This window comes from Ornithorhynchus anatinus, chromosome 9, assembly GCF_004115215.2.
Source record: "Ornithorhynchus anatinus isolate Pmale09 chromosome 9, mOrnAna1.pri.v4, whole genome shotgun sequence".
NCBI classification, from domain to species: Eukaryota; Metazoa; Chordata; class Mammalia; order Monotremata; family Ornithorhynchidae; genus Ornithorhynchus; species Ornithorhynchus anatinus.
In genome coordinates, this window is record NC_041736.1 from 41,885,675 (window position 1) to 41,910,310 (window position 24,636).

Below are 24,636 nucleotides of genomic sequence, written 5' to 3' on the forward strand. Positions count from 1 at the left end.
CTCTATGCCTTAGTTACCTCATCTGTAAAATGGGGATTAAGACTGTGAGCCTCACGTGGGACAACCTAATTACCCCATATCTACCCCAGTGCTTACAACAGTGCTTGGCACATAGTAAGCGCTTAACAAATACCAACATTATTATTATGAAGTACTTGGATCAGCAGAGTAGCAGCAAGCCTAATCCTACCCTCTTTGTAAGTGTGTGTGTGCGCGGCTCGCCATGGGAGGGGAGCACCCATGTTTGCCTGGGGACATTATGGGTGGGGAAGAATGCAGCTCTATGCTGAGACATCACACGGTTTGTCAGATCGCTGGGTGGGGGGTGGGGGGTGGACAGAACACAGTGCTGTGCACACGACCTTATGGTGATTCTGCCAGGCGTGCAGCATCCCTTGATCTCCCACTCAGATATCTCAGTGCACTTAAGAGCTGGGGTAAATGCAAGCTAATCCAGTTGGACAGAGTCTCTTTCCCAAGCCCTTAGTAGGGTTTAGTACAGGAGAAGCAGCATGGCGTAGTGGATAGAGCCCAGGCCTGGGAGTTAGAAGGACTGGGTTCTAATGCTGGTACTGCCACTAGTCTGCTTTGTGACCCTGGGCAAGTCACTCTCTTCTCTGTGCCTCCGTTACCTCATCTATAAAATGGGGATTAAGACTGTGAACCTCATGTGGGACAGAGATTGCGTCCAATCTGATTTGCTTGTATTCATCCCAGCACTTAGTACGGTGCCTGGCACATAATAAGTGCTTAACAAATGCCACAATTATTATGATTATTACAGTGTTCTGCCCACAGTAAACACTGAACAAATGTCACTGATTAATCCCTGCTACAAACCTGAGCACTGTTGATGATGGCAATAAAATGATTCATTTTGTCCTTGGTACTGCTTAAGGGATACAGACAGGTGAAGAGCATAGCCTGAAAGGAAATATATGTTGACCTAATGTTGGAGGCAATAAAAGAGTTAAGGGATGAATGTTGCTTCTCTTTTTTACTTCAGGCAAAAGTCCTATCTGAACAAATGGACCAGTTCATTCGGAACCAGTCAGAACTCAGCGAGGACAATGAAAGAGAATTATGGCCCCTGGTCAACCACGTGGAAGTGACCCTCTCCATGTCAGAATTTCTCCCAAGAGGGGTGGTACTACTGGATATTCCAGGGACAGGAGACTTTAATAGCAAAAGGGATCTGATGTGGAAAGAGGTAACTTTCAGACTTTCTTTTGTTTTCTGAATAAGTTGCACCATTTTGTAGGGAAACATAGCGTATCGTAAGTGGGCAAAATTTTTAAAATGTCTCTTGGTGTGGTCAGGATCTGCAGAGGAGTCCTGGAAATCTTTGTGATTAGCTGATCTGATCTACTCTATAGGATTGGGGTCAACACTGCGATTCATCTTCCCAACCCCCAACACACACCCCTCTGCCCCCTACCCAAATTTACATTCTCAAATGTAATCTGAACTGAAGCAGCTGAGAGTTTAATTCCAAAATGGAGGAAGATAAAACCAGGAAGGTAGAGGGGAAGGAAGCTACAAGAAAATCCAAAATATGCACTCAAATAGCAGAATATTCAAACCCTAAAATTGTACAAACAAGTTTATATAGATTTTTTTTTATATTAAAATTCTCAAGAGAGTATATTCACTTCACTTGGAGAAGGTCTTTCCTATCAGAGATAGACAGCCTCAATTGTACATAAGTGGGAGAAGAGCCTCACCTCTTCACCTTTTTAAGGTTTCTGCCCCCAGCCCTCTGGGGGATGGAGGCAGTTTAATTTCTGGGAAGGAAATTCTGGCTTAAAATTTAATAGTACTATTGTCAATGAGAGTTAACTATAAGTTGTAAGCAGTTTGTCTATTTATGAAGTTTAAGCCATTGCTGATTAGCCACACTTTCAACTCATTGTTTTTAACAGCAGATGTGCTCAGGTAGGCAGGAATGCTCTCTACACTTTCTAGAATTCTCCCAACCCTAAGATAGTTAGGGCCAAGAGCTTTCAAAGCTCTAAGCAGCCCTCTGCCAGCAGCTAGACGTTGGGGCTGGGGGTAGGGTTGACAGATTGTTGGCAATGGGAGCCAAAGTTAGCACATTCCGGGGGGCCAGACAATGAATGAGTTAGCAACTTTCAGACTGTCAGAAGCAAATGACCATGTCCTATTCTTCTTACTTATCGTACTCTCCAAATTTGTTTTTTTTTTCTTTCAAGAGTATTAATAAATGTTCTGCAATTTGGATAATTGGTGATGTTGAAAGAATTAAAGGAGGAAAAGTTCATGAGGTTCTTCTGTGGGAAGGGATTAAAGCCCTTCAGAAAGGGCCCTGCTCTGATATAGCTCTGGTGATTACCAAGTCGGACAATTTGAATCTGCCTGTATATTTACGGTACTGCATCTTCCTTTACCTTGGTTCTTAAATTTGCGGAGCTGGGGATACTGGGGGCAAGGAGGGTAGACAAAGAGGTGTGCTTATGTCTAAGATGGATATTACATATTCAATTAATAGTTCCTCTCCAAGGGTGGACACACACGGATGGACACACACACACCCCTTCCTCCCCAAAATTCTCTTCTGTTTCCCAAAATCTGGGTGCTTACAGCCACTTATAATCACTATACCTACACTTGCACACATTCACCATCATATTTTCACATACTCAAACTTTTTTGGGTATTTTCTGTCCTATGCACTAATGCCCTCTGGGCAGAGGGAAAGCGGTAGGGGAACCAGGGGCCAGCAGGATGCTAGTTTTTTTTCCCTCCAAATCCCACCATCCTTCCAGCTTTCCTCCCAATCCCACCATCTTTCCAGCTTTCCTCCCATCCTGTGCTTGCTTACCTGCTTCCCTTCTTCTCTCCAGCTTCACCTGATTCAGAGACCCTCACTGCACAAGACCATTGTTGTAAGGGTGACTGTTCATGGGGGATGACATTATTATGTATTCCAGAAATCTTTCTGGCCTGGTACATTCCCTTCTGTTGTTCTCCCATCTTTTACATTTCCCACCTCCCTCCCTCCATCCTTCCCCCTCCCAATATGCCATTTCTGTCTGTGTCTCTCCTACACATATGCATGTGCACACAAACACACACTCATGTGCACACGCAGGGCCAGGGCTAGAGCTGTCATTGGAGACGGACTTGGAAGTGGCAAAAACCCGAGACTAAGGCTGGGAGAGAGTGGCAGAACCAGCAGCTAGACCAGTGAGTCTGTAAAGGGAGTGGAGCCGGAGGACAAGGTGACTGTGCTGTTTGGATTTAGAAGACTAAAAGATTGGATTCCCCTTTGGAGTGGGAGGGGAAGGAGGTGATGCACTGAAGACACTTTACTGAGGAAAAGGAGAGGCAGGAATGGCTATTCTTAAACTTGGGCCAGCATAGACAATCTCTAACTCCACTGTGTTTCTCCCATGCTCAATCTATTTTTGCTTGGTTTTGTTTCTTTAGAGAAAGATCCCAGAAAAAAGTAAGTATTTAAAATTTTTATTTCTAACTTCTTCAATTTAACTCCCTTCCCTCTCACATGCACAGGGGAGTCTGCTAAGGTTCTCCTTGTATGTGAGATGGTAAAATTTTTATCCGGGCTCCTCCACCAATCCCCAGGGGCCGCTGTCCTGACATGGGCCATGCTGCAGCTCTCCTGGCTTCTATGTGGCTCTCCAGGCAGCCAAGCAAACACGTGCAAGCAGGTTTGGTCTTTACTGCAGTGGAAATTCAGTGTGGCCTAGTGGAATGAGCACGAGCCAGGGAGTCAGAGGAACTGTGTTTTAATTCTGTCTCTGTCCCCTTCCCCCATCCCTTTTCTGAGCTTCAGTTTCCTCATCTGCAAAATGGGATTCAGTATCTGTTCTTCCTTCTTAGACTTTGAGCCCTATTTGGGACAAGGAATGATGTCTCACCTATTTATCTTCTATCTACCCCAGCACATAGTACAGTGCCAAGCACTGTGTAACAGATATTATTACAATTATTATTCCTTCAAACTCATTTTAAAAACCACCTAGAAAATTAGGAACTTGAAAGTACAGACTGTAAGCACCACTTAGATGTTTGAAGAATCACAACAGGGTTGCTCCACCACCTCTAAGTACAGGCCCTCCTTCAGGGCTGAGGCTGGGGCACACCGACACCCTCCTTCGTTGCCTCAGTATTTACCTACGGTCAAACTCAGTTTCTGGGCTTTAGGGACCTAACGAATTTTAGCTCATTATTTATGGATGTCTGTGGATTTACAGCCTCTGTGGCATGGATACATCAATGTATGGGTAGTTGACAGTACTCAATCACAATATCAAGGTTCTAGGTCCGTCAGGGGCACATCTGCGTATTGGGAGCCTATGCCGGCTGCAGAGGATGCTTGTCTGAACCTCGACCTGGCTCAAGGGTCACAGTTTTGCCCAAAACCAAATCAAACCAAACAACTTGACCACCTGGTTCAGAAGCGGACAGGTTGGCAGGCGGGCTGATCGTGCCAGTTGTTCGTTTGGCCACTGGATGACAGTAAAGCACATATAAGGCCCTCAGAGGCAGGCCAGCTCTATTGAGGATGCAACTTATCATTACTGTTGTTATTATTATTGATAGTATTTAAGACCTTACTATGCGCCAAGCACTCTAGTAAGCACTGGGATTGATACAAGATAATCAGGTCCCACATGGTCCCAGTTTAAATAGGAGGGAGGACAGGTATCGAGTCCCCGTTTTGCAGATTCATTCATTCATTCAATAGTATTTATTGAGCGCTTACTATGTGCAGAGCACTATACTAAGCGCTTGGAATGAACAAGTCGGCAACAGATAGAGACAGTCCCTGCCGTTTGACGGGCTTACGGTCTAATCGGGGGAGACGGACAGACAAGAACAATGGCAATAAATAGAGTCAAGGGGAAGGACATCTCGTAAAAACAATGGCAACTAAATAGAATCAAGGTGATGTACATTTCATTACCAAAATAAATAGGGTGATGAAAATATATACAGTTGAGCAGATGAGTACAGTGCTGAGGGGATGGGAAGGGAGAGGGGGAGGAGCAGAGGGAAATGGGGGGAAAGAGGGTTAAGCTGCGGAGAGGTGAAGGGGGTGGCAGAGGGAGTAGAGGGAGAAGAGGAGCTCAGTCTGGGAAGGCCTCTTGGAGGAGGTGAGTTTTAAGTAGGGTTTTGAAGAGAGGAAGAGAATCAGTTTGGCGGAGGTGAGGAGGGAGGGCGTTCCAGGACCGCGGGAGGACGTGGCCCGGGGTTCGACGGCGGGATAGGCGAGACCGAGGGACGGTGAGGAGGTGGGCGGCGGAGGAGCGGAGCGTGCGGGGTGGGCGGTAGAAAGAGAGAAGGGAGGAGAGGTAGGAAGGGGCAAGGTGATGTAGAGCCTTGAAGCCTAGAGCAGATGAGGGAACTGAGGCAGAGAAGGTAAGTGACTTGCCTGAGGTCACACAGCAGGTTAATGGAAGAGCTGGGATTAGAATCCAGGTTCTCTGACTCCTAGGTCTGGCTTTTTTCACTATGCCCTGCTGCTTCCCTGTAGTCATAGAATCAGGCGAGGCTTTTACTTGACGCACAGAACAGGCTCTTCAAATACTTTTCGTCGAAAATCTGACAGTTCCACTACCGTTGCTAAAGTCTTGCAACTGTAAGGTACCCCCTCTTCCTTGGGGTGAGTGTTATTAAGGTGGTGATCTTGACCCTGCCTGAGGAAGTATTAGTAGTAATTACACCTTTAGGGCACCTACTCAATGTAAAGCACTTTGCCAGTTTCTGGGGAAAAAAGTGACATGGCTCCCCGACCCCTCGGGGGCTCACAAACTGAGAAGAAAATGGGGGAGAGGGTTCTGGCAATCATATTAATTAATTATGGCATTTGTTAAGCACTTACTATGTGCCAAGCACTGTTCTAAGCTCTGGGGTACATACAAGGTAAACAGGTTGTCTCACGTGGGGCTCACAGTCTTAATCCCCATTTTACAGATGAGGTAAGTGAGGCACAGAGAAGTTAAGTGACTTGCCCAAGTTCACACAGCATATAAGTGTCAGAGCCAGGATTAGAACCTGACTCCCAAGCCCATGCTTTTGCCACTAGGCACAGTGACTGCTCCTACACAAAAACAAGGACAACAGTAAACTCCCCACAAGCAATAGGACCCTGAGGCTAGAAGGGTAGTTTCAGATCTGTGGCTCAGAGGCCAACAACTCCAAAGGTTTGGGCTCCAATTGACCCAGTGTTCCAAGAGGTGAGAGGCCACACTCGGGCTGGGGGAGGGGAGTGGTGGAGGGAGGGTAGTATTTTTCCCCCTGCGGCCAAGCTCCATTCTGGTGAAGGAGGGATTGGCAGAGGCTCCTTGCTCTTGCTTTTTCTTCTCCTTGCTGTGGGGGAGGTGATGTTTGGAGTCCTGTTTGTTTGTTTATTTTTTACATTTGTCAAGTCTCTGGGTACAAAACTATATGTATAATAAGTCTTTAACCTAATTTATGTCATATTTGATTATAATGAAACATTTAAGGCCTTTTTCTAGTTTTAATGTTTTCAGTAACCCCGACAAGTAGCTCACCGCTGTCATCTCTCCATTCCAAGGAGGTGGAGACTGAGACACAGAGTAGATGCATGTAGGTGAAATGATTTGCCGAGAGTCATTGCTGATATCACTCAATTTCCACTATATTCCTCCTGGAGAAAGTGCAATGAAGTGAGGAAAAAATGGAGTCTCAGATCCAACAGGCAGTCAACATGTGGGGACTTACAGAAATGCTTATACGAATAGCATCAGAAGAAGAGTATATGTGTGTAATGGTTTTTGTTAAGCGCTGACTATGTGTCGGGCACTGTACTGAGTGTTGGGGTGGATAAAAGCAAATCGGGTTGGACAGGGCCTGTGTCCCACGAGGTTCACAGACTCAATCCCCATTTTACAGATGAGATAACAGAGGCACAGAGAAGTGAAGTGACTTGCCCAAGGTCACAGCAGACAAGTGGTGGAGCTGGGATTAGAACCCATGACCTTCTGACTCCCAGGCCCATGTTTTATCCACTACGCCATGCTGCTTCAAGTTACTGTGGCTGGTACTGTTAATGGCACTTTTGGATTCAGGTCTACTGGAGCCCAGGTGGAGCACTTCCTGGCAGTGAGCAGAAGGGAGGGAAGGAGGTAGGGTGGGGCTCTTTTTGACGGAGAGGAGGCCCAGCTCATCTGACCCTGCCTTTTGCACTGGGAGTCCAACAGTCTTTCTAGTGGTGAGTAGGGACCGTGGGGGTGTGCAGAACTCAAGATCTCCTCTGCAGCAGCAGTCGGTCACTGGGATACTGCTCAAGCACCTGCTGGGCCTGATGTGGTACGGGAAGTGCATGGGGAAAGATAGGTTCCCTTTCCCACAAGGAACTTAGAAGTCCTAAAAGGGGAGGGGGCGTAAACCTATTGACAAATAGAGTAGATGCTACATGCTTTGGGAACTAGATCTCTAGAGCCTTGGACCGTTTGTACATTTAGAAAATGAAGCAGCAGATTGGGACCCAGCCAACTTGTTTGTAGAAAGAAGGCTGCTTAAGTGGTTTCAGGACTTGCCGTGCTGGTCTCTGGCCCTGCCTCCTCTGATGGAGGGGAAGCACTAAGTGAAGGCATTTCCACAACTTGCCCACAAAGGGGAGCCCTAGGATTTCTTCCTCCAACAACAAACACAGCTCTGTGGTTATAGTAATAATGATCAGATGGTATTTGTTAGGTGCTTACTATGTGCCAAGCACTGTTCTAAGCACCATGGTGTGGCAGCCTACTCTCCTGGGATCCAGCCTGCCAAGGGATTCCCACCCTCCTCCCCACCCCCAAGCCAACAAAGGGCCAAGGATCAAGGGCTTTCATTCAGCCAGTCAATCATTTATTGAGCACATATTGCTTGCAGAGCACTGTATTACTTGCTTGGTAGGGTACAATGAAATAGAGTTAGCAGATATGATCCCTGCCCGCAAGGAGCTTACAGTCTAAAGGGGAAGGTAGACATTAATACAGGCACAGCCCCATTCTCAGGGTCCTGGGCCGGGGAACATCTCATAACTCGAGAACCGTCATCTTTGTGACAGCACAGCATAGTCCTCATTCACTGTACGGAAGTATACATTCCGCAAATCAGGTAACGATGGGTCTTTCTTTCTTGTCTGTGTTTATTCCTCTTTGGGAAGTGTCGTAAGGGTTGGAGTGGGAGTAATACGTATTTCACTTGAAATGCCTCTGCAGCAACAACTGAATGAGAAAGTCCCCAAGAACAAGCGTGACGCGATTCTAGAGAGGAATGAGACTCTGAAGCAAATCAAGGGCAGAAGTTTGAGGGAAAGGCTCAAGGTAACTTTCAGTAGTATTGTTTGCTCTTGCTGCAGGAAGTATTGCGTTCCCAATTTCAGGACTACTAATACTTTTTTCTTTATTTCAAATGCTTTGAAAAAGGAACAAGAATCTTCCCGAAGGGAGATTGATCCTATAGGTTTCGGAGGGCATTTAGGGAAAAGAAAACCTAGCAGTGCTACCCTGCTTCAAATGTGGTTTTGAGTAAAAGATGTGTCAAACAGCTGGGGACTGAGTGTCCTTGCTGAAATTTAAAAAAACATGCCAAACTGTCTCTAGTTATCAATTTATCAGTTGTATTTGTTGAGCATTTGCCATTTGCAGAGCATTGTGGACATATTCTATCATGTCCTCAACTCCCTGTGGCATCACAGTTGCTGATGGCTGAAAGACACTGCCACAGCTTATCAATGAAAAATCATTTGAAAGATTTTTGGATTATCCAATTCAAGTTTCTCCTTTTCCTGCTCACCTTTAGGCCCTTTCCTTACATACCTAAGCAAAGAAAGCAAAGAGAAAAGAGACTCAAAAATTCTGTATATTTCTTCTTAAGAGTTTTGGTCGGAAAAGAGCTTGAAACACTAACCTTCAAACCTCACTTTAGGCATTTAGAGAGGGGTATTTTTCTGTGGTTCCCTTGCCATTCTCTCTGCCATGGGTAATGGAGAACTGGTTTCCTGTTTATAATTACTATACTCATTTGTCTGCAGTTTAATCATTTTAACCTAAACACTTGCAGCCCTAGGTCCATTGAGCCCAATCTTTTTGTACATTAATGTGTATATAAGGAGAGGGTGGCACAGCTGAAATCAAGATTTTTTTCTTTTGCTCTAGCTGGGCAGTTTCTAACTTACGAGGAGGCTCTGAGATGAAAGACACCTTTTTTATGGTATTTGTTAAGCACTTCCCTATGTGCCAGGCACTGTACTAAGAACTGGATACAAGCTAATCAGGTTGGACACAGTCCCTGTCTCCCATGGAGCATTTGATTTTAATCTGCATTTTACAGATGAGATAACTGTGGCACAAAGAAGTTAAGTGACTTGCCCAAGGTCACACAGCAGATCTGTGACAGAGCTGGGGTTAGAACCCAGGTTCTCTGATTCCCCGGCCCGTGGTCTTTCTACTAGACCATAGTGCTTCTCGAGCTGTGCTCTGTGGACAGAGCAGTGCTTAGAAAGAGGCTGCTGTAAACCAAGTTCACACTGGGGCAAAGCGGAATAGAGGTGGGTTGAAGAAAATACCCCCCAAAATGATGACAGTCATTGGAGGATTGTGAGATAAATGTGTCAAGAGAAAATGATGAAGAATTAAGTGAAAAAGAGAAGGTTCAATATCTCAGTGTCTTTTTCCAGTTGGAGTTATCTAATCAATAATTGGATTAGGCATAACCACCCAGCCCTCACGCTGTAGATTCATTCATTCATTCAGTTGTATTATTGAGTGTGTACTGTGTGCAGAGCACTGTACTCAGTGCTTGGGAGAGTACAATATAACAATCAACAGACCCATTCCCTGCCCACAGTGAGCTTAAATTTCAGCTTTGTTGGCTTTTTTGTTTCAGAAAAATTTACCAGCTGATGCTGAAGTGTTTGACAATCCTGATCTAGTTTACACTGTGAGTGCTGCAGAATACTGGCAAAAAAAGCATCTTGACGTGAACGAAACAGGTAAATTCATAATTCAATTTCAACATATATATACACTTAACCATGTATGTTATATATAAACACACATACACACATATAAAACACACACACAAACATATAATCAAAGTTGCTTCAGTCTAGGTCACTGTCTCCAAAAGCTCTGATTGGCTCAGAGACCACTCCCAGTTGATGATTGACCAGAAGGCCTGGACTGGGGGTGGGTAGAACAAGGCAAGGATAAGGAGGAGGCAAAGGAGTAGGGAAGAGGAGCAGCGGGCTGGGGTGTTTGGAGAACAAAACTCTAGTCCTCTTATGTGGATTAGAGTGAGCGGAGAGAGAGGAGGGGGACTGAGAGGTGGAGTAGGGGGCAGAGGAAGAAAGAAAAGTAAGGGCCCACCACTGTGGGGCCTGCCCAAGCCGCAGCAGCCTCTCGGCAGCTCTGTGTTTGGGATCCCACTCTGTCCTCTGGCAGCAGGGCCTATTTTGTATTTGGAACCGTGTTGGCACTGAAAATGGATGAACCGGGACCCCCTCTTTGCTTTCAGGATGTCTGAGGTGGGTGGAGGCGGAGGAAGGAAAGGGAGGAAGAGATGGAGCTTGAGGAGTAGAAGCTCTGCTACTTGCAGTGCCTCTCTTCCCATGCAGGTCCAGAGCTCCTGGCTTGTTGCCCTAGCCCTAGTCACTTCCTTCTCCTTACTTGGGGTAGGGTGACTCCGTCCCAGACTTCGACGGGAGTTCCCAGCAACAGAGAGCAATCCCAGCAATCCCATCCCCTTATCTCTCTGAAATACTCCTAATGCGGAAAATATTTCCTGGTCTATTTGGTTCATTGGACCAAGGCCTGCCCCTCACAAACACTTTACTGGCCAGTCAACCAAATGGACATTTTGAGTGATCTGTGCTTATTGATTCTAGAAATTCCTATATTGAGAGAGAAGATCCGGAGCATATTCCTGAAAGAGAAGAAGAAGATGGTGTCCGAGTACATCACAGAGGCTTTTGGCATTGTCTCACTTGCAGAGCATTTCAACTGCCAGGAAAACCTTGACACTGTTAGTATTTAAAAGTGGAAATTGAAATTGGAAATTAGAATTGCAATCTGTCCTGGGAAGGCTGCCTTGAATGAAACGTCCTGAAGCTTCAAGTGGGTGCCCCCCTAGGGCTTATGCCTCACAATTTGTGGAACAATTCCATTTCTGTGCTGTACTCTTCCTTTCAAGATTTCCTTTATTACTGCTGTTAGAGAGAGAATCCTGGGCTGGCCCCCTGTATTGGCATTTCTCATGTTCTTAATGTGTCCTCTCGGTTCTTATTCCAGATTAAGGAATCTTGCCATGAGAATCTGAAGAGATATTTGAAGGTGAAAATCCAGTGTTTGGAGAAGGATATTGAAAAGTGCTTTGACCAAATAAAGGGGCCCCTCAACGAGGGAGTCAGGAATGCAAGGTTGTCATACAAAAGAATTCTTGATGACTTCCTCTATGTGAGTAGTGCACCTTGTGCTTTTGTTAAATAAAATCACTACTCTTGAACCAGGAGAGGGAGAAGAGAAGGAGGAGAAAGATTACTAGGTATTGACTAAACAGATAAAACTCATTCTCTAAGTCCTGGGCTCTGGGAAATATGCTGCTGGTTTCCTGACTTTCCTTGAAGGCACTGAGACAGAGGAAAATGGAAGAGCCATAAGAAGGTGAACAGATTAGGGCAAATACTCAAGAAGTAGTTACTGACTGCCAATTGGGTATAATGCACTTTACTAAACTTCGGGAAGTACAAAACAATCAGTGACACATTCCCTGCCCACCAGGAATTGACACTCTAATAGGAGAGACAGACCTAAAAGTATTTACAAACAGTAATTCAAATAACTGGATTAACAATTAACAATTCAGCACATGTATGTGCCGAAGTGCTGAGGATGAGTAAAAGTAAATAAGTGCTAGAGATGGCTGATGGGTTGATAGGACTTGGGGTTGCTGGGAATTGGGTTGGGACTGGTCCGATCTCAGGGATGTGAGCCTGCCCCAGCCTAGAATGGTCTGGCACTAAGCCCCGGGCACGAAGCCCCATTGGATCCAAAGTCAGTTCCAGGGTCAACACAAGCCTGGGGTGGGTTGTCTGGGACTCTGGATGATCCCGAAGTGAGTCTTCTCCCTGAGGCCCTCCAGACCGGAAATGACCAGAAGCCAGATAAGGTCTTCCCCAAACATTTCAGTCCAGAGCGCGCTCCCTCGGACACGCTCACCTGGTGAGGTCAGGTGTGATTATCCAGATTTGCCACTGCATGCAGGGGAAGGGAAGTGGCCAGTCCGGTCATGGTAGTGGAGTGCTTACTTTGTGCACAGCACTGTACTAAGTGCTTGAGAGAGTACCACACAGTTTGGGGCGACGTAGAAGGGAATGGAAGATGAGGAAAGGTTGGGTTTAGTCTGGAAAGGCCTCATAGAGGAGATGTGCCTTCCTGATTAATCTCCCCCCGCCCTCATTTTTCCTCCTACTCTCACTCATGCACTTAGTCCTATCCCTTATATTGTTGTGCTCTCCCAAGCGCTTAGTATAGTGCTTTGCACTCAGAAAGTGCTCAATAAATATGAATGAATGAATGAACAGATTATTATTAGTATTATTACGGTATTAAGTATTTAACTGTAGTGTTAAGCTACAGAAGGGTGCAGTGCTTAATCATGTTTACTGAGCACTTAGTATGTACAGAGCATCGAACTAGCACTTGAAAGAACACAATACAACAGAATAGCAGACACCCTTCATGCCCACAACAAGTTTACAGCCTAGAAGAGGGGAACAGACCCAAGAGCATAGGTGACACAGAAGGGAGGGTGAATTGGGGAAGTGAGGACATAATCAGGGAAAGCCTCTTGGAAAAGACATGTTAGTTGGGCTTTTAAAATGGGGAAAGTGGCAATCTGTCAGACATGACAGATCTGTCAGGTATTATCCTTGACTCATCTCTCTCATTCAACCCCATATTCAATCTCTTGCCAAATCCTGTCAGTTCAGTCTTCACAATATCACTAAAATGTTCCCTTTCCTCTCCACCAAATTGCTGCTATTTTAGCAATTTAATTTATTGCTAATTTATATTACTGCATCAGCCTCCTCACTGACTTCCCTGGCCCCTGTCTCCCCAGACACCAAACCATACTTCACTCTGCTGCCCGGATCATTTTTCTACAAAACGATTCGGTCCATATTTCCCCACTCCTCAAGAACCTCCAGGTATTGTCCATCCTCCTCCACATCAAGCAGAAACTCCTGACCATTGGCTTTAAAGCACTTAAACCCCTTGCCCCCTCCCTCCCAACCCAGACTGCACACTTTGCTCCTCCAATTGCCAACCTACTCACTGTACCTCGATCTCCTCTTTCTAGCCGCCAACCTCTTGCCCACATCCTGCCTCTGACACAGAACGTTTTCCCTCTTTATATTTGATGGACGATCACTTTCCCCACCTTCGAAGCCTTATTAAAAATCTCATCCTCTCCAAGAAGCCTTCCCCGACTGAGCCCTCATTTCCTCTTCTTTGGATTTGAACCCTTTATTCATTCCTCCCTCAGCCCTACAGTTCTCATGTACATATCCGTATATATATATATATATATTAATGTCTGCATCCCCCTCTAATGATGATATTTGTTAAGCGCTTACTATGTGCCAAGCACTGTTCTAAGCATTGAGTTAGATACTAGGTAATCAGGTTGTCCCACGTGGGGCTCACAGTCTTAATCCCCATTTTACAGATGAGGTAGCTGAGGCACAGAGAAGTTAAGTGACTTGCCCAGAGTCACCCAGCTGACAAGTGGTGGAGCCGGGACTAGAACTCATGACCTCTGACTCCCAAGCCCGTGCTCTTTTTACTAAACAATGCTGCTCTCTAGACTGTAAGCTTGTTGTGGGCAGGGAATGTGTCTCCCAACTCTGTTGTACTCTGTTACTGCACAAGTGCTTAGTACAGTGCTGTGCCCATAGTAAGCACTCAATAGATAGAATTGATTGATTGATGTGAAGGGGGAGGGAGTCGAGGATCATTAGCAGAAAACAGCATTAAGAGACTATAAAATGATTAAATTTGTAGGCGTCAGAGATTAGCAAGAAGTAACTCACCAAGCTTGGCAAACATTTGGAAAGGTTAGAAGGGGGCGACAGGAACTCTGGACAGCCCCATAGAGCCATGACCGTCTGTTTGTTTGTCCCTGCTTCTGCTGTCCTTGCTCCTTCTTAGGGGATTTGGCTGTTTTTATCATGTCCACTTTTCCTTGTTCGTTCTTCACCTGCCCTCTCACCTCCTCGTTCTTAGACCAGGAGGCAGGGATCCTGTCTGCAATATAGACTGTGAACCTTTCCCCAACTCTGTGACCGGTTCTCTGTGCACGCACGCACACCCCCACACCCCCACCTGTGCTCCGTGGACCCTACTGAAGCAGTCAACTGGAGAAAATTACCACTCGGCAGACATTTAGACAGGTTTTATAACAGTATCATTCTGCTGGCTGATCAGAAGAACCATTTACACCAAAAACAATGAGTTCAAAATGGGTCTAATTATTAATTAAGTGTAATCCTTGTGGAAGAAACAGGGTTGCTTATGCCTATCAGTGTAAAATAAAGTATATTTAAGTAACTTAAGTTTTAAGGTAGTTTTGGTTTTCCTCTATGGTAAGTCTCTCCGGTAGGAGAATTGAACTGTTTTGCTGTATCCCAGGCTAACTCTATTCCAATTCTGCTTATTTTCCCAGAGAAGAAGAGGAAATCAAGGATTTCACAGAACTCTGAAGGCCGTCTGCTTGAAAAATGGTGTCTTTGCCTCCAAGGTTTATCACAGAATAGATTTGAATGAAAAAATTTCACAGCCTGTCTATGACAAAATTGGCATTGTTTTTCAAAATATATTAAGGTAAGAGGTAGGGGCATTTTCTACTCTTTGAGAAGTTCTAAGAATTATTTATAAAAATGTTTCTATTTGTCCACGATGAGGTTCTTCTATGGAAGGGTATGAGTGACAGTTGGGGACTTTTTAGGTGTTTTACTTTCCATTTAAAGAGTTGGAGGCCCAGCCATCCATTGTGTTTTACAGTGCCCTAGTGGGGCCAGGGTTTGTGATGTAGCAGCCGTGCTTTGGAGTCCCAGAACTAATAGACAGTCCTGCCAGAATCATGCCCTCCCTAACTTCAAGGAGCTAACATTCATCTTCTGAGTATTTTCTTCCCTCATTTGACTGAAAGGGGAAATGTGTTTTATGTCTACGTAACAAACATTTTCTTGGGAGTTCGGGTTTTCAGTAATTTCACTGCTTTGTTTGGCTTGCCACTGCTTGTCCCACTTTTCAGCAGATCTTGGAGAGAAGCAGCATGGTGTAGTGGATAGAGCATAGGACTAGGAGTCAGAAGGCCACGGGTTCTAATCCTGGCTCCTGCCACTTGTCTGCTTCAGTTATCTCATCTGTAAAATGGTGATTGAGACTGTGAGCCCCTTGTGGGACAGGGAGTGTGTCCAACCCAATTTGCTTGTATCTACCCCAGTGCTTAGTACAGTGTCTGGTGTATATTAAGTGCTTAACAGATACTATTATTATTATTATTATCAGACTGATAGACTTTCTGTGGGACAGAACACTCCAAGGCTGATTACTTTTTGCAACTGCAAAGGTGTTGTCATTGGCATCCTTTACATAAATCAGAATCAGAGCCAGGACCTCTCCCTCTCCCTGTTGGTGATCACAGAAATACTAAGTTAGCACCATTGGTCTCCATATACAAGTTACCTGCATTGGACTTCACTCAGTGGGTTTTTTTATTTCTTTCTTTTTTAGTGGTATCTGTTAGGCCCTTACTATGTGCCAGGCACTGTTCAAAGGACATGGATAGGTACAAGGTAATCAGGTTGGATGCAGTTCCTGTCTCATATGGGGCTCACAATCTTCATCCCCATTTTACAGATGAGGTAATTGAAGCACAGAGATGTTATGTGACTTGCCCAAGGTCACACAGCAGACAAATGGCAGAGCCGCATTAGGACCCAGGTCCTTCTGACTCCCAAGGCCTGTGCTTTATCCACTAGGCCCCACTGCTTCTTTATTCTCTTTTTTTCCCTCTATTCTTTAGTCTGTATTTTTCAAGCACTTACTGTGTTCAGAGCACGCTACTAAGCGGTGGTAGGTAGTGGTGGAGGCAGAGTGATCTAGCCCCGGGTTCTAATCCCACCTCTGCCACTAGCCTGCTTTGTAACTGGGCAGGTCATGTAATCTCTCTGGGTCTCAGTTTCTCCATCTCAAAAATGGAAAAGAGATACCTACTTTCCCTAACTTGTGAGGCTCAAGTGGGACAGGGTCTGGATCTGATCTGATTATCTTGTATCTATTGGGGCCTATAGTACAGTGCTTAGCACCTAAATAAGTGCTTAATAAATAAGTACCATATTATTACTGACAGGGTCTGGGTAGGGTGGACTGTGTGAGTATTCTATATCAAAAAGTGTGGTCTAGTGGATAGAACATGGCCCTGAGAGCCAGAAGGAACTGAGTTCTAATCCTACTCTGCCACTTGTCTATGTGTGACCTTGGCAAGTCAATTCATTTCTCAATGCCTCAGTTACCTCATTTGTAAAATGGGGAATAAGACTGTGAGTGCCAAGTGGGACCTGGACTGTGTCCAACCTGATTATGTTATATCCACCCCAGCGCTTAGAACAGTGCCTGGGCCATAGGAAATGCTTAACGAATGTCATTAAAAACAAAAAGAAATGTGGGGTCCTTTTGTAGCCATTAATGTCTTCCTCACTTTACACACGTTCTTGGTCCTGAAATCTCAGCACTGAGGCTTGTCCATCATTTCCAATAGAAAGCTTTCTGGTGGTTGTCTCCATTGTTGACCCTCATCTTCTTTGGGGTTGTGGTGAACAGCAAAATGACCCTTGGTGTCGTGGGCCAGGCAGAAGTGCTCACCTGTCTTCTCAGTATTGGTGTAGGCACCTAAAACCCAGCAGGGTAAAAGACAGGGGCATTCCTTTCAATCACTCCTTTACCTCATCTCCTGTCAGGGCTTATTTGAGTCTGTTCTTGAGGAAGTTAAGAAGCAGAAGGCAGTTCCTCAGCTTATGGGGGCCTGTCAATTTAATTTATCCAGCATTCAATACTTGGAGACGGCCACATGGACCACGGGCTTTAAGCTCATTATAGGCAGGAAATGTATCTATTTATTGTCATATTGCACTCCCCGAAGCACGTAGTACTGTGCTCTGCACAGAGTATGTGCTCATTAAATACAAGTGAATGAATGAAGAGGTATATTGAGCAAATTGTCAGTCACATATTTCATCTTTAATGTCAGATATTAATTATGCTTCTTTAAAAGGACTGGGAAGGATACACGGTCTTCCCTGAAGACTTATTTGGATAAAATGGAGAATGCTTTGAAAGCTGAAATTGAGAAAGTTAGAAGAAAAATGGAAGCACGGGAAAACAATGGCAAATACCAGTTTCTGAGTCCAGAGGTAAGGGAATCTTCTGTGGATCTCTCTGATGGCCAAGGGGTTGGTTTGTTAAGTTAATAATAGGCCCCACACAAATAACATGTACCTGATCCAGGAGACTGGAATGAGCTCAAATGGGGCCCCATAGTAAGGTGGGTATGAGTCCATCACTAGGAAACAAAAGATTGGGATCCACACACTGGTGAGATTGGTTAGGTTTATCCCATCTGCTGCTTGGAAATACCACCAAGCCAGAAATATACTGAGAAGCTGTGTGGCTTAGGGAAAATAACACAAGACTGGAGTCGGAGGATCCAGGTTCTAATTCCAGGTCTGCCACTTGCCTGCCATGTGTCTCCACGGACGAATCATTTCACTTCTCTGTACCTCAGGTTCCTCCTCTGTAAAATGGGGATTCAATACGTGTTCTGTAGAAAGGATTAATATTCCTTTAGATTTAAATAAATGAAGAACTTCATTTTTAAAAGTGTTTGAAACACTTAGGAGAACCTAGGCTCAGAGAAGCAGCATGGCCTTGTGTTCAATACGTGTTCAGTACCCTCTCCGTTCAAAGGGGAGGTGGTCCCCAGGGGCTGGAGAACTGTGTTTGAGGATACCTCCTGTCATATCCACAGAGGCTGACCTACAGCTGAACTGGTCAGTCATTGAGTTTTTCAGTCAGTAGACTGTGTTTGGCACCAATGATGGGTACATATCTGTGACTATCTGAGATGTATTTTGGGTCATTTTTTCCTCTGCTTAAAAGAACCACTGTGTTCATCTCTATCCTGGTTGAGCAAATTCCAATAGTAATAATGAGAATATTTCTGATATTTGTTAAGCACTGGGGTAGACACAAGATAATCAGATTCCACATGGAGCTCCCAGTCTAAGTAGGAGGGAGTATAGTATTGAATCCCCACTTTGCAGATGAGAGTACTGAGACCCACAGAAGTTGTGACTTGCCCTAGGTCACCCAGCAGGTAAGTGACAGAACAGAGGATTCTCTTACTCCCAGACCCGTGCTCTTTCCACTAGGCCATGCTGCTTCTCCGAGACCAGGTTCTCCTAAGTATTTCAAACACTTTTAAAAATAAGGTTCTCCATTTATTTAAATCTAACGGAATATTAATCCTTTCTACAGACACAAGTTATTTTCAGCAACCTGAAAAGGACCATTATAAAAAGGAAGGTGGTGATCTTTGAGTCCTTCACAGTGTCTGTACAGAAAGACCTGAAGCTGTGTTATGAAGGTAGGACTTGGTCCCCGGGGTCCCTTCCCTTCCCTCACGTGGACTGAAGAGACTCCCCCCCGGCCACAACCCCAACCCTGTACTTCTGTCTTGGAGTTCAGATGATAGACATGGCCTGTTCAGTAAATGCTGCTGCTGCCTAGGGTGGTGGGGGTGAGCAGAGTCTACATTTTCTGGAACAGGGGAAGGATGGAACCATGGCTCCTCCAAAATTTATGTGGGACACCCCTGCACACCTTTTTTATGGCATTTGTTAAGTGCTTACTATGAGCCAGGCACTGTACTAAGCGCTGGGGTAAATACAAGATAAACAAGTTGGACACAGTCTCTGTCACACATAGGGCTCACAATCTTGATTTTAATCCCCATTTTTTACAACTGGGGATGGGGATGCAGCATGGAGTGCTAATCCCTGATCAGCCACTTATCTGCTTTGGCCTTGGACAAGTCACTTAACTTCTCTGTGCCTCAGTTACCTCATCTGTAAAATAGGGAGTAAGACTGAGAGCCCCGTGCGGAACAGGCACTGTGTCCAACTCTATTTGCTTGTATCCACCCCGGGGCTTAGTACAGTGCCTGGCACACAGTAAGCACTTTACAAGCACCACAGTTAGTATTATTATCATAATGTAACCGTGGCCCAGGGAAGATAAATGACTTGCCCAAGGTCACATAGCAGACAAGGGGCAGAGCCAGGATTAGAAACCAGGTCCTCTGACTACCGGGCCCATGCCATTTCCACTTCTGCTGGCATCAACAGCATTTATCAAATGCTTTCCCTGATAAGATCGCCAGCTTCATGAGGGCAGGAACGATGTTTGTTTTTTTTTTTTACCACACTAAAATAAATTTCTTAGATGCTTAGGTAGAGTGCTCTGCACTCAGAAGGTGCAGCCTCAACAAAGGCTGTTGGGTGACTGATTGGACTACTGTGGTAAGAGCACTGTAATAAGCATTTGGAAACGAGCAGGAGGAGCAAGGCCCAACCCCAAGCGTACAACAGCCAGCTAGAAGGGCCAGGATCATCACGCTTCCTCACAGCCACCCTGTACGGTGCCCTGTGTGGTCCCAGTGTGGTCTTTAGAAGGCAGCGACTGCATTTTCCCCCCCTGTATTTCCCTATCGGTGCTGGCACCTCCCACCACTCACCTGGCCCTCCCTCCCACAAAAGTGAACCTGCCTCTATCCCCCTCCCACCGCAAGGCCTCCCACTCACCTGGGGCTGCTTGCTTCTTGTGACCCCCGTTGCTCTTTTCAACAGAGGCAGCGAAGATGAAAGGCAAGAACTCCTGTGAGAAGATGAAAAACATCTTAAGGGAAGGTTTTGAAAGGAAAGTGAAAGGGGGAATGTTTGAAAGGGCCAGATACCAAATGCTCCAGGAATTGGAGAAACTGAAGGTGAGTGACTTTGTCAGAGGGAAGCTTTGAGCTCAGTAAGGCGGGGGAGAGGGGAGGTGGGGACGGTTCCCGACGGGCGCCCCGACCCTCTTGGTCACTCACTGTTTTTTGCTGGGCTAACTCAGCCCGTGCACTGTCCCCAGTGGGTGAAGAAGCTTGTTCCTTTTGTTTGTTCAGCACCTTCCACCTTCAAGTTTCATTGGGTGTCTTCCACTCCCTGTTTCCAGGCCCACCATGTCCCAAGCCTTCCTGATTTGGTTTTATAGCCTCTGTGGCTACAAGATTTTCCTTTCCTTCCTGGATTGAATCTGCCCTGGTGGCTGGGGCTCACTTTTTTTTTAAAATGGTATTTGTTAAGCGCCTACTATGTGACAGGCCCTGTATTAAGTGCTGGGTGGATGTGAGCTTATCGGTTAGACACAGGCCATATCCCAAATGAGGCTCACAAATGAAGTGACTGAGCCACAGAGAAGTTAAATGACTTGCCCAAAGCCATACAGCAGATAAGTGGCAGAATCAGAATTAGAACCCAGGTCCTTCTGACTCCCAAGCCTGTGGTCTATCCACTAGGCTATGCTGCTTCTCACTTGCCCTGGCCAGGGTGGTGGTTCTAATGGCTCTTCTGCAGAGGCCGTAGGCCAGCTTTATCCAGTTGAGTGATTGCAATTAACCTCTCTGTCCCTCACATGAGTGTGATGAGACAGCTGGGGAGGGGAGAAGGCATTTGGACAGTCCACCATCTTCAGACACACATCTGAACTTCATCTAGGTACATGGTTTAGTGGCAGGAGCCCGGGCTTGGGAGTCAAAGGTCGTGTGTTCTAATTCCAGCTCCTCCACTTGTCAGCTGGGTGACTTTGGGAAAGTCACTTAACTTCTCTGGGACTCAGTTCCCTCATCTGTAAAATGGGGATGAAGACTGTGAGCCCCACCTGGGACAACCTGATTACCTTGTATCCACTTCAGTGCTTAGAACAGTGCTTGGCACAGAGTAAACGCTGAACAAACACCATCATTAGTATTAATACTACTTTTTCCCAATACTTCGCACACAGTCAACACTTAATATATACTACTACATTACACGTGGGGAAGGTGAAAAGTCACACATCCATTTCAAATTCCTCCGACTCGGGATCTATCACACCTTGGCTAATCAGTGGAATATTCTGAGACACATGTCCCTGTAGAAGAACAAAGCTCTTTTCCTTACTTGACTGGAGATAAGTGCAAGAGAGTGGGGGACTCAGCACGCAGCAGGGCCACGAGGCTTGGCGCAGTCTTTCTTCTTTGACCGGGAAGCTCTTGAAGCTCTCTTGGGGACCTCAGCCTTCCTCGCCACTGCCACATCCATTTGCGTTCTCATGGAACAGTCCTCTGCTTAGCCAAGTTGCGACTGATCCCATAGTAGGAGTTGTGTGAAATGGATGTGTGGCTTTGGGTGGGCAAGGCCATCATCCCTTGTGTGTGTGTTATAGTAGTATATTAAATGTTGACTCTGTGTAAAACAATGGGAAAAAGTACCCAGATAAAGGTTAGAAATATTCTCTGGACCTCAGGCTCACAATGTAAGAAGGAGGAAAGGTGAAATAACAAAACCAAAACCACTTTGAGATCTGTGCAACTCTTTATCAGAGAGATTCTTCTCTGCTCCAGCATGGCAGTCAGCATCCCAAACCCTTGTGTGACCTTGGGCAAGTCAACTTCTCTGGGCCTCAGTTATCTCATCTATAAAGCATGGGGATTAAAAGCGTGAGCCCAATGTGGGACAGGGACTGTGTCCAATCTGATTAACTTGTATCTTCCCCAGTGCTTAGAATAGTTCTTGGCATGTAGCAAGCGCTTAACAAGTACTGTTATTATTATTATTATTATTATTATTACTATTTTTTACCTTCGGGGTTTAGGATTGAGCCTCTGGAGGGCTTGTGGGTGGAAGCTCACTAACAGGTGCATTTGCAAATCCCTCTGTAAAATGTCTCCTTGAAGCCTGGGGCTAGGGGTTGGCATTACACGGGTAAGGGCAGTTATTCCTGCTGGGGCCGTGAAGTGGGAAGGCCGGGGATTGTCTGTGCTCTTCACTCACTCCTCTATGATCCATTTTTCTCTAACGTGGGGCACGGACCCTGCAGAAGGACATCTTGGCCAATCTAGAAAAGGACATTTTAGAGATGCTGAACCTCGCCTTGTCTCAGAGAGAAGCTTCTCGTTCACTGCCTGGTAAGTGTTTGCCCAGGGCCAAGTTTAAGTGCATGGATTAGGGGCCGAGCACCAGGGTCTTGAGATCCTGGCCGATAGAGGGGTGGGTAGAATGCTTCATTGTATCCTGGCTAGCTCTGTGGTCCACCCTAGTCCTCTGTCCTTTCACAGAGACTCTCTCCTAAACATGTGCAGAGGGAGTTAGTTACAACTTGACATGATATAAAGGGAGAGTTTTGGTTTTTTTAAAGGTATTTTTTTTTCTTACAGACATCAGCAAGGAATATGAATATATGCAAGCCATATACCTAGAGCTGGAAGACATTGCTTAAAAGCAGCCTTGTGCAATCTTGGGTCACCATGTTTATATACTTCTATTTGCAAGTTTGCTTTTCAGATCAAGAATAGCTTTAACAGGAAAATTCAAGCTTTGGCTGTACCAGTTTTCAGGGAGAGGCCAGCTCAGAGTGGGCATGGGAAAAGTAGCCAGGTGGCAGCTAGCTAGCTTTGGTGGGGGTGGAGGGGAAGAGGCAGGGATGACTCAACAAAACACCTGCCATAATTAATGAATAATAGTCTTTATGCGGCGAATGCATGGGAACGAGAGAGTGGAAAGATAAGGGTATATTATAGAAAATATAAATCAGTACATATGTAAGGACTGAACTGAGTCCCTCTGTACCACTCTTCAGCCCCTCATCTTGCCCTGAGTTAGTTGCATTTATGTATTCATCTAAATAAAGGCATTTTATACGGAGATATGTGGGCTTTTTTTTTCCCTCCCCTTTTCTTCCCATCACCCCATTACCTTAGTCCAGATCCTCCAACGTGGAGAAGTAGACAGGGGACAGGGTAGAGCACTGCTTCCCCTCTTAGACTGTGAGTCCCATGTAGAACAGGGACTGTGTCTGACCTAATTCATTTGTATTTAAACCAATACTTAGAACAGTGTTTGACACACAGTAAGTACTTAACCAATACCATTTAAAAAATAAAAGGGAACTGAGTTGGGGACCAAAGGTCTAATTACCAGTAGCAAATGGTTTTCCATTTTCCCTTCTGCCTGATTCTTAGTTGTGTATCAATTTAGAAACCTCTCCTACATGCTCTCCCTGGCCCTGGCCCCCAAGAAATGGAGGCCCTGGTCAGAAAAGCTTGAGAAGCAGCGTGGCCTAATGGATAGAGCATAGGCCTGGGAGTGAGAAGGACCTAAGTTCTAATGCCAGCTCTGTCAATAATAATAATAATAATAATGGTATTTGTTAAGTGCTGACTGTGTGCCAAGCACTGTTCTAAGCACTGGAGTAGGCACAAGGTAATCAGGTTGTCCCACAAGGGGCTCACAGTCTTAATCCCAATTTTAGAGATGAGGGAACTGAGGCACAGAGAAGTTAGGTGGCTTGCCCAAGATCACACAGCAGACGAGTGGCAGAGCCGGGATGAGAACCCACGTCCTCTGACTCCCAAGCCCGTGCTCGTGCCACTAAGTCACTCTGCTTTTATCTTCTGGATGACCTTGGGCAAGTCACTTAACTTCTCTGTGCCTCAGTTTCCTCATCTGTAAAATCGGGATGAAAACTGTGATTCCCATGTGGGACATGAACTGTGTCCCAATTAATTAGCCTGTATCTACCCCAGTGCTTAGTATTATACATATATAAAAAAAGCTTGCAGGCCCCAGGGGCTCAGCCTCCACTCACTGAGCCAGGGTCCATAGGGCTGGTCGTCCTCATCTGCTGGAGCAGGAAGGGCTCCGCTGTGCTTCCCAGTTCTGCTTCCATGCCAGCACGTTGACCTACACTTCAATGAATTATCAAAACACCCAGTCGAAGACGTCTCTGGTTGTGCATTCCTCAGCCTAAGGAGAAACTGATTGGAGGTGGTCAGGAAAAGTAAAGCGTGGAGGAGAGGAGAGTTGGCACTTTGGGAACCAAGGGTGACCTAAGGCTCCAAGAGATTTGTCTTATCTGGGCTGAAGACTTTGCTGCCAAAAATGGACAAGCTATCGAAGTCCCAGCATCTGGAGAAATCCACCATCTTGGAAGCTGAAGGCAGAGAACCGGCAAGCCCTATTTTCAAGAGGTAAAGGACAAGAGAGGGTTAGGGCTGGGTCCACTTTTAAGCTTTGTCAATTATAATGCTGAAAGCGCTTACCACTTGCTTTGCCCGTCAAGGAATCTGCCATTGAGCCAGGCTGCTGGTGCCAGGGTGGCCCACGCCTGGCCTGGGACCAATGACTTGAAGAGGGCACTGTTCCTGGCTTGTTCTGGGGGGTTGGGGGTGCAGGAGGGGATTTCAAGGAGCCGAACTTTATGTAGGAGGTGACACACG

General features: G+C 45.7%; 1 protein-coding gene across 3 annotated transcripts in view; it reads left to right on the forward strand.

Moving 5' to 3' along the window:
* LOC100682014 (nuclear GTPase SLIP-GC-like) overlaps positions 1-23,064 on the forward strand; it is a 41,142-nt gene extending 18,078 nt beyond the window's left edge. For all 3 annotated transcript variants that reach the window (XM_029072076.2, XM_029072075.2, XM_029072077.2), the window contains exons 7-19: positions 1,007-1,210; positions 2,214-2,389; positions 3,451-3,469; positions 8,217-8,321; positions 9,886-9,991; positions 10,886-11,022; positions 11,289-11,453; positions 14,725-14,882; positions 17,338-17,476; positions 18,600-18,708; positions 19,970-20,106; positions 22,239-22,326; positions 22,576-23,064. In XM_029072076.2, the coding sequence (XP_028927909.1) occupies positions 1,007-1,210; positions 2,214-2,389; positions 3,451-3,469; positions 8,217-8,321; positions 9,886-9,991; positions 10,886-11,022; positions 11,289-11,453; positions 14,725-14,882; positions 17,338-17,476; positions 18,600-18,708; positions 19,970-20,106; positions 22,239-22,326; positions 22,576-22,637 (1,605 nt within the window). In that variant the 3' untranslated portion in view covers positions 22,638-23,064. The remainder of the gene's footprint in view (positions 1-1,006; positions 1,211-2,213; positions 2,390-3,450; positions 3,470-8,216; positions 8,322-9,885; positions 9,992-10,885; positions 11,023-11,288; positions 11,454-14,724; positions 14,883-17,337; positions 17,477-18,599; positions 18,709-19,969; positions 20,107-22,238; positions 22,327-22,575) is intronic.
* Positions 23,065-24,636: the final 1,572 nt, after the last annotated feature.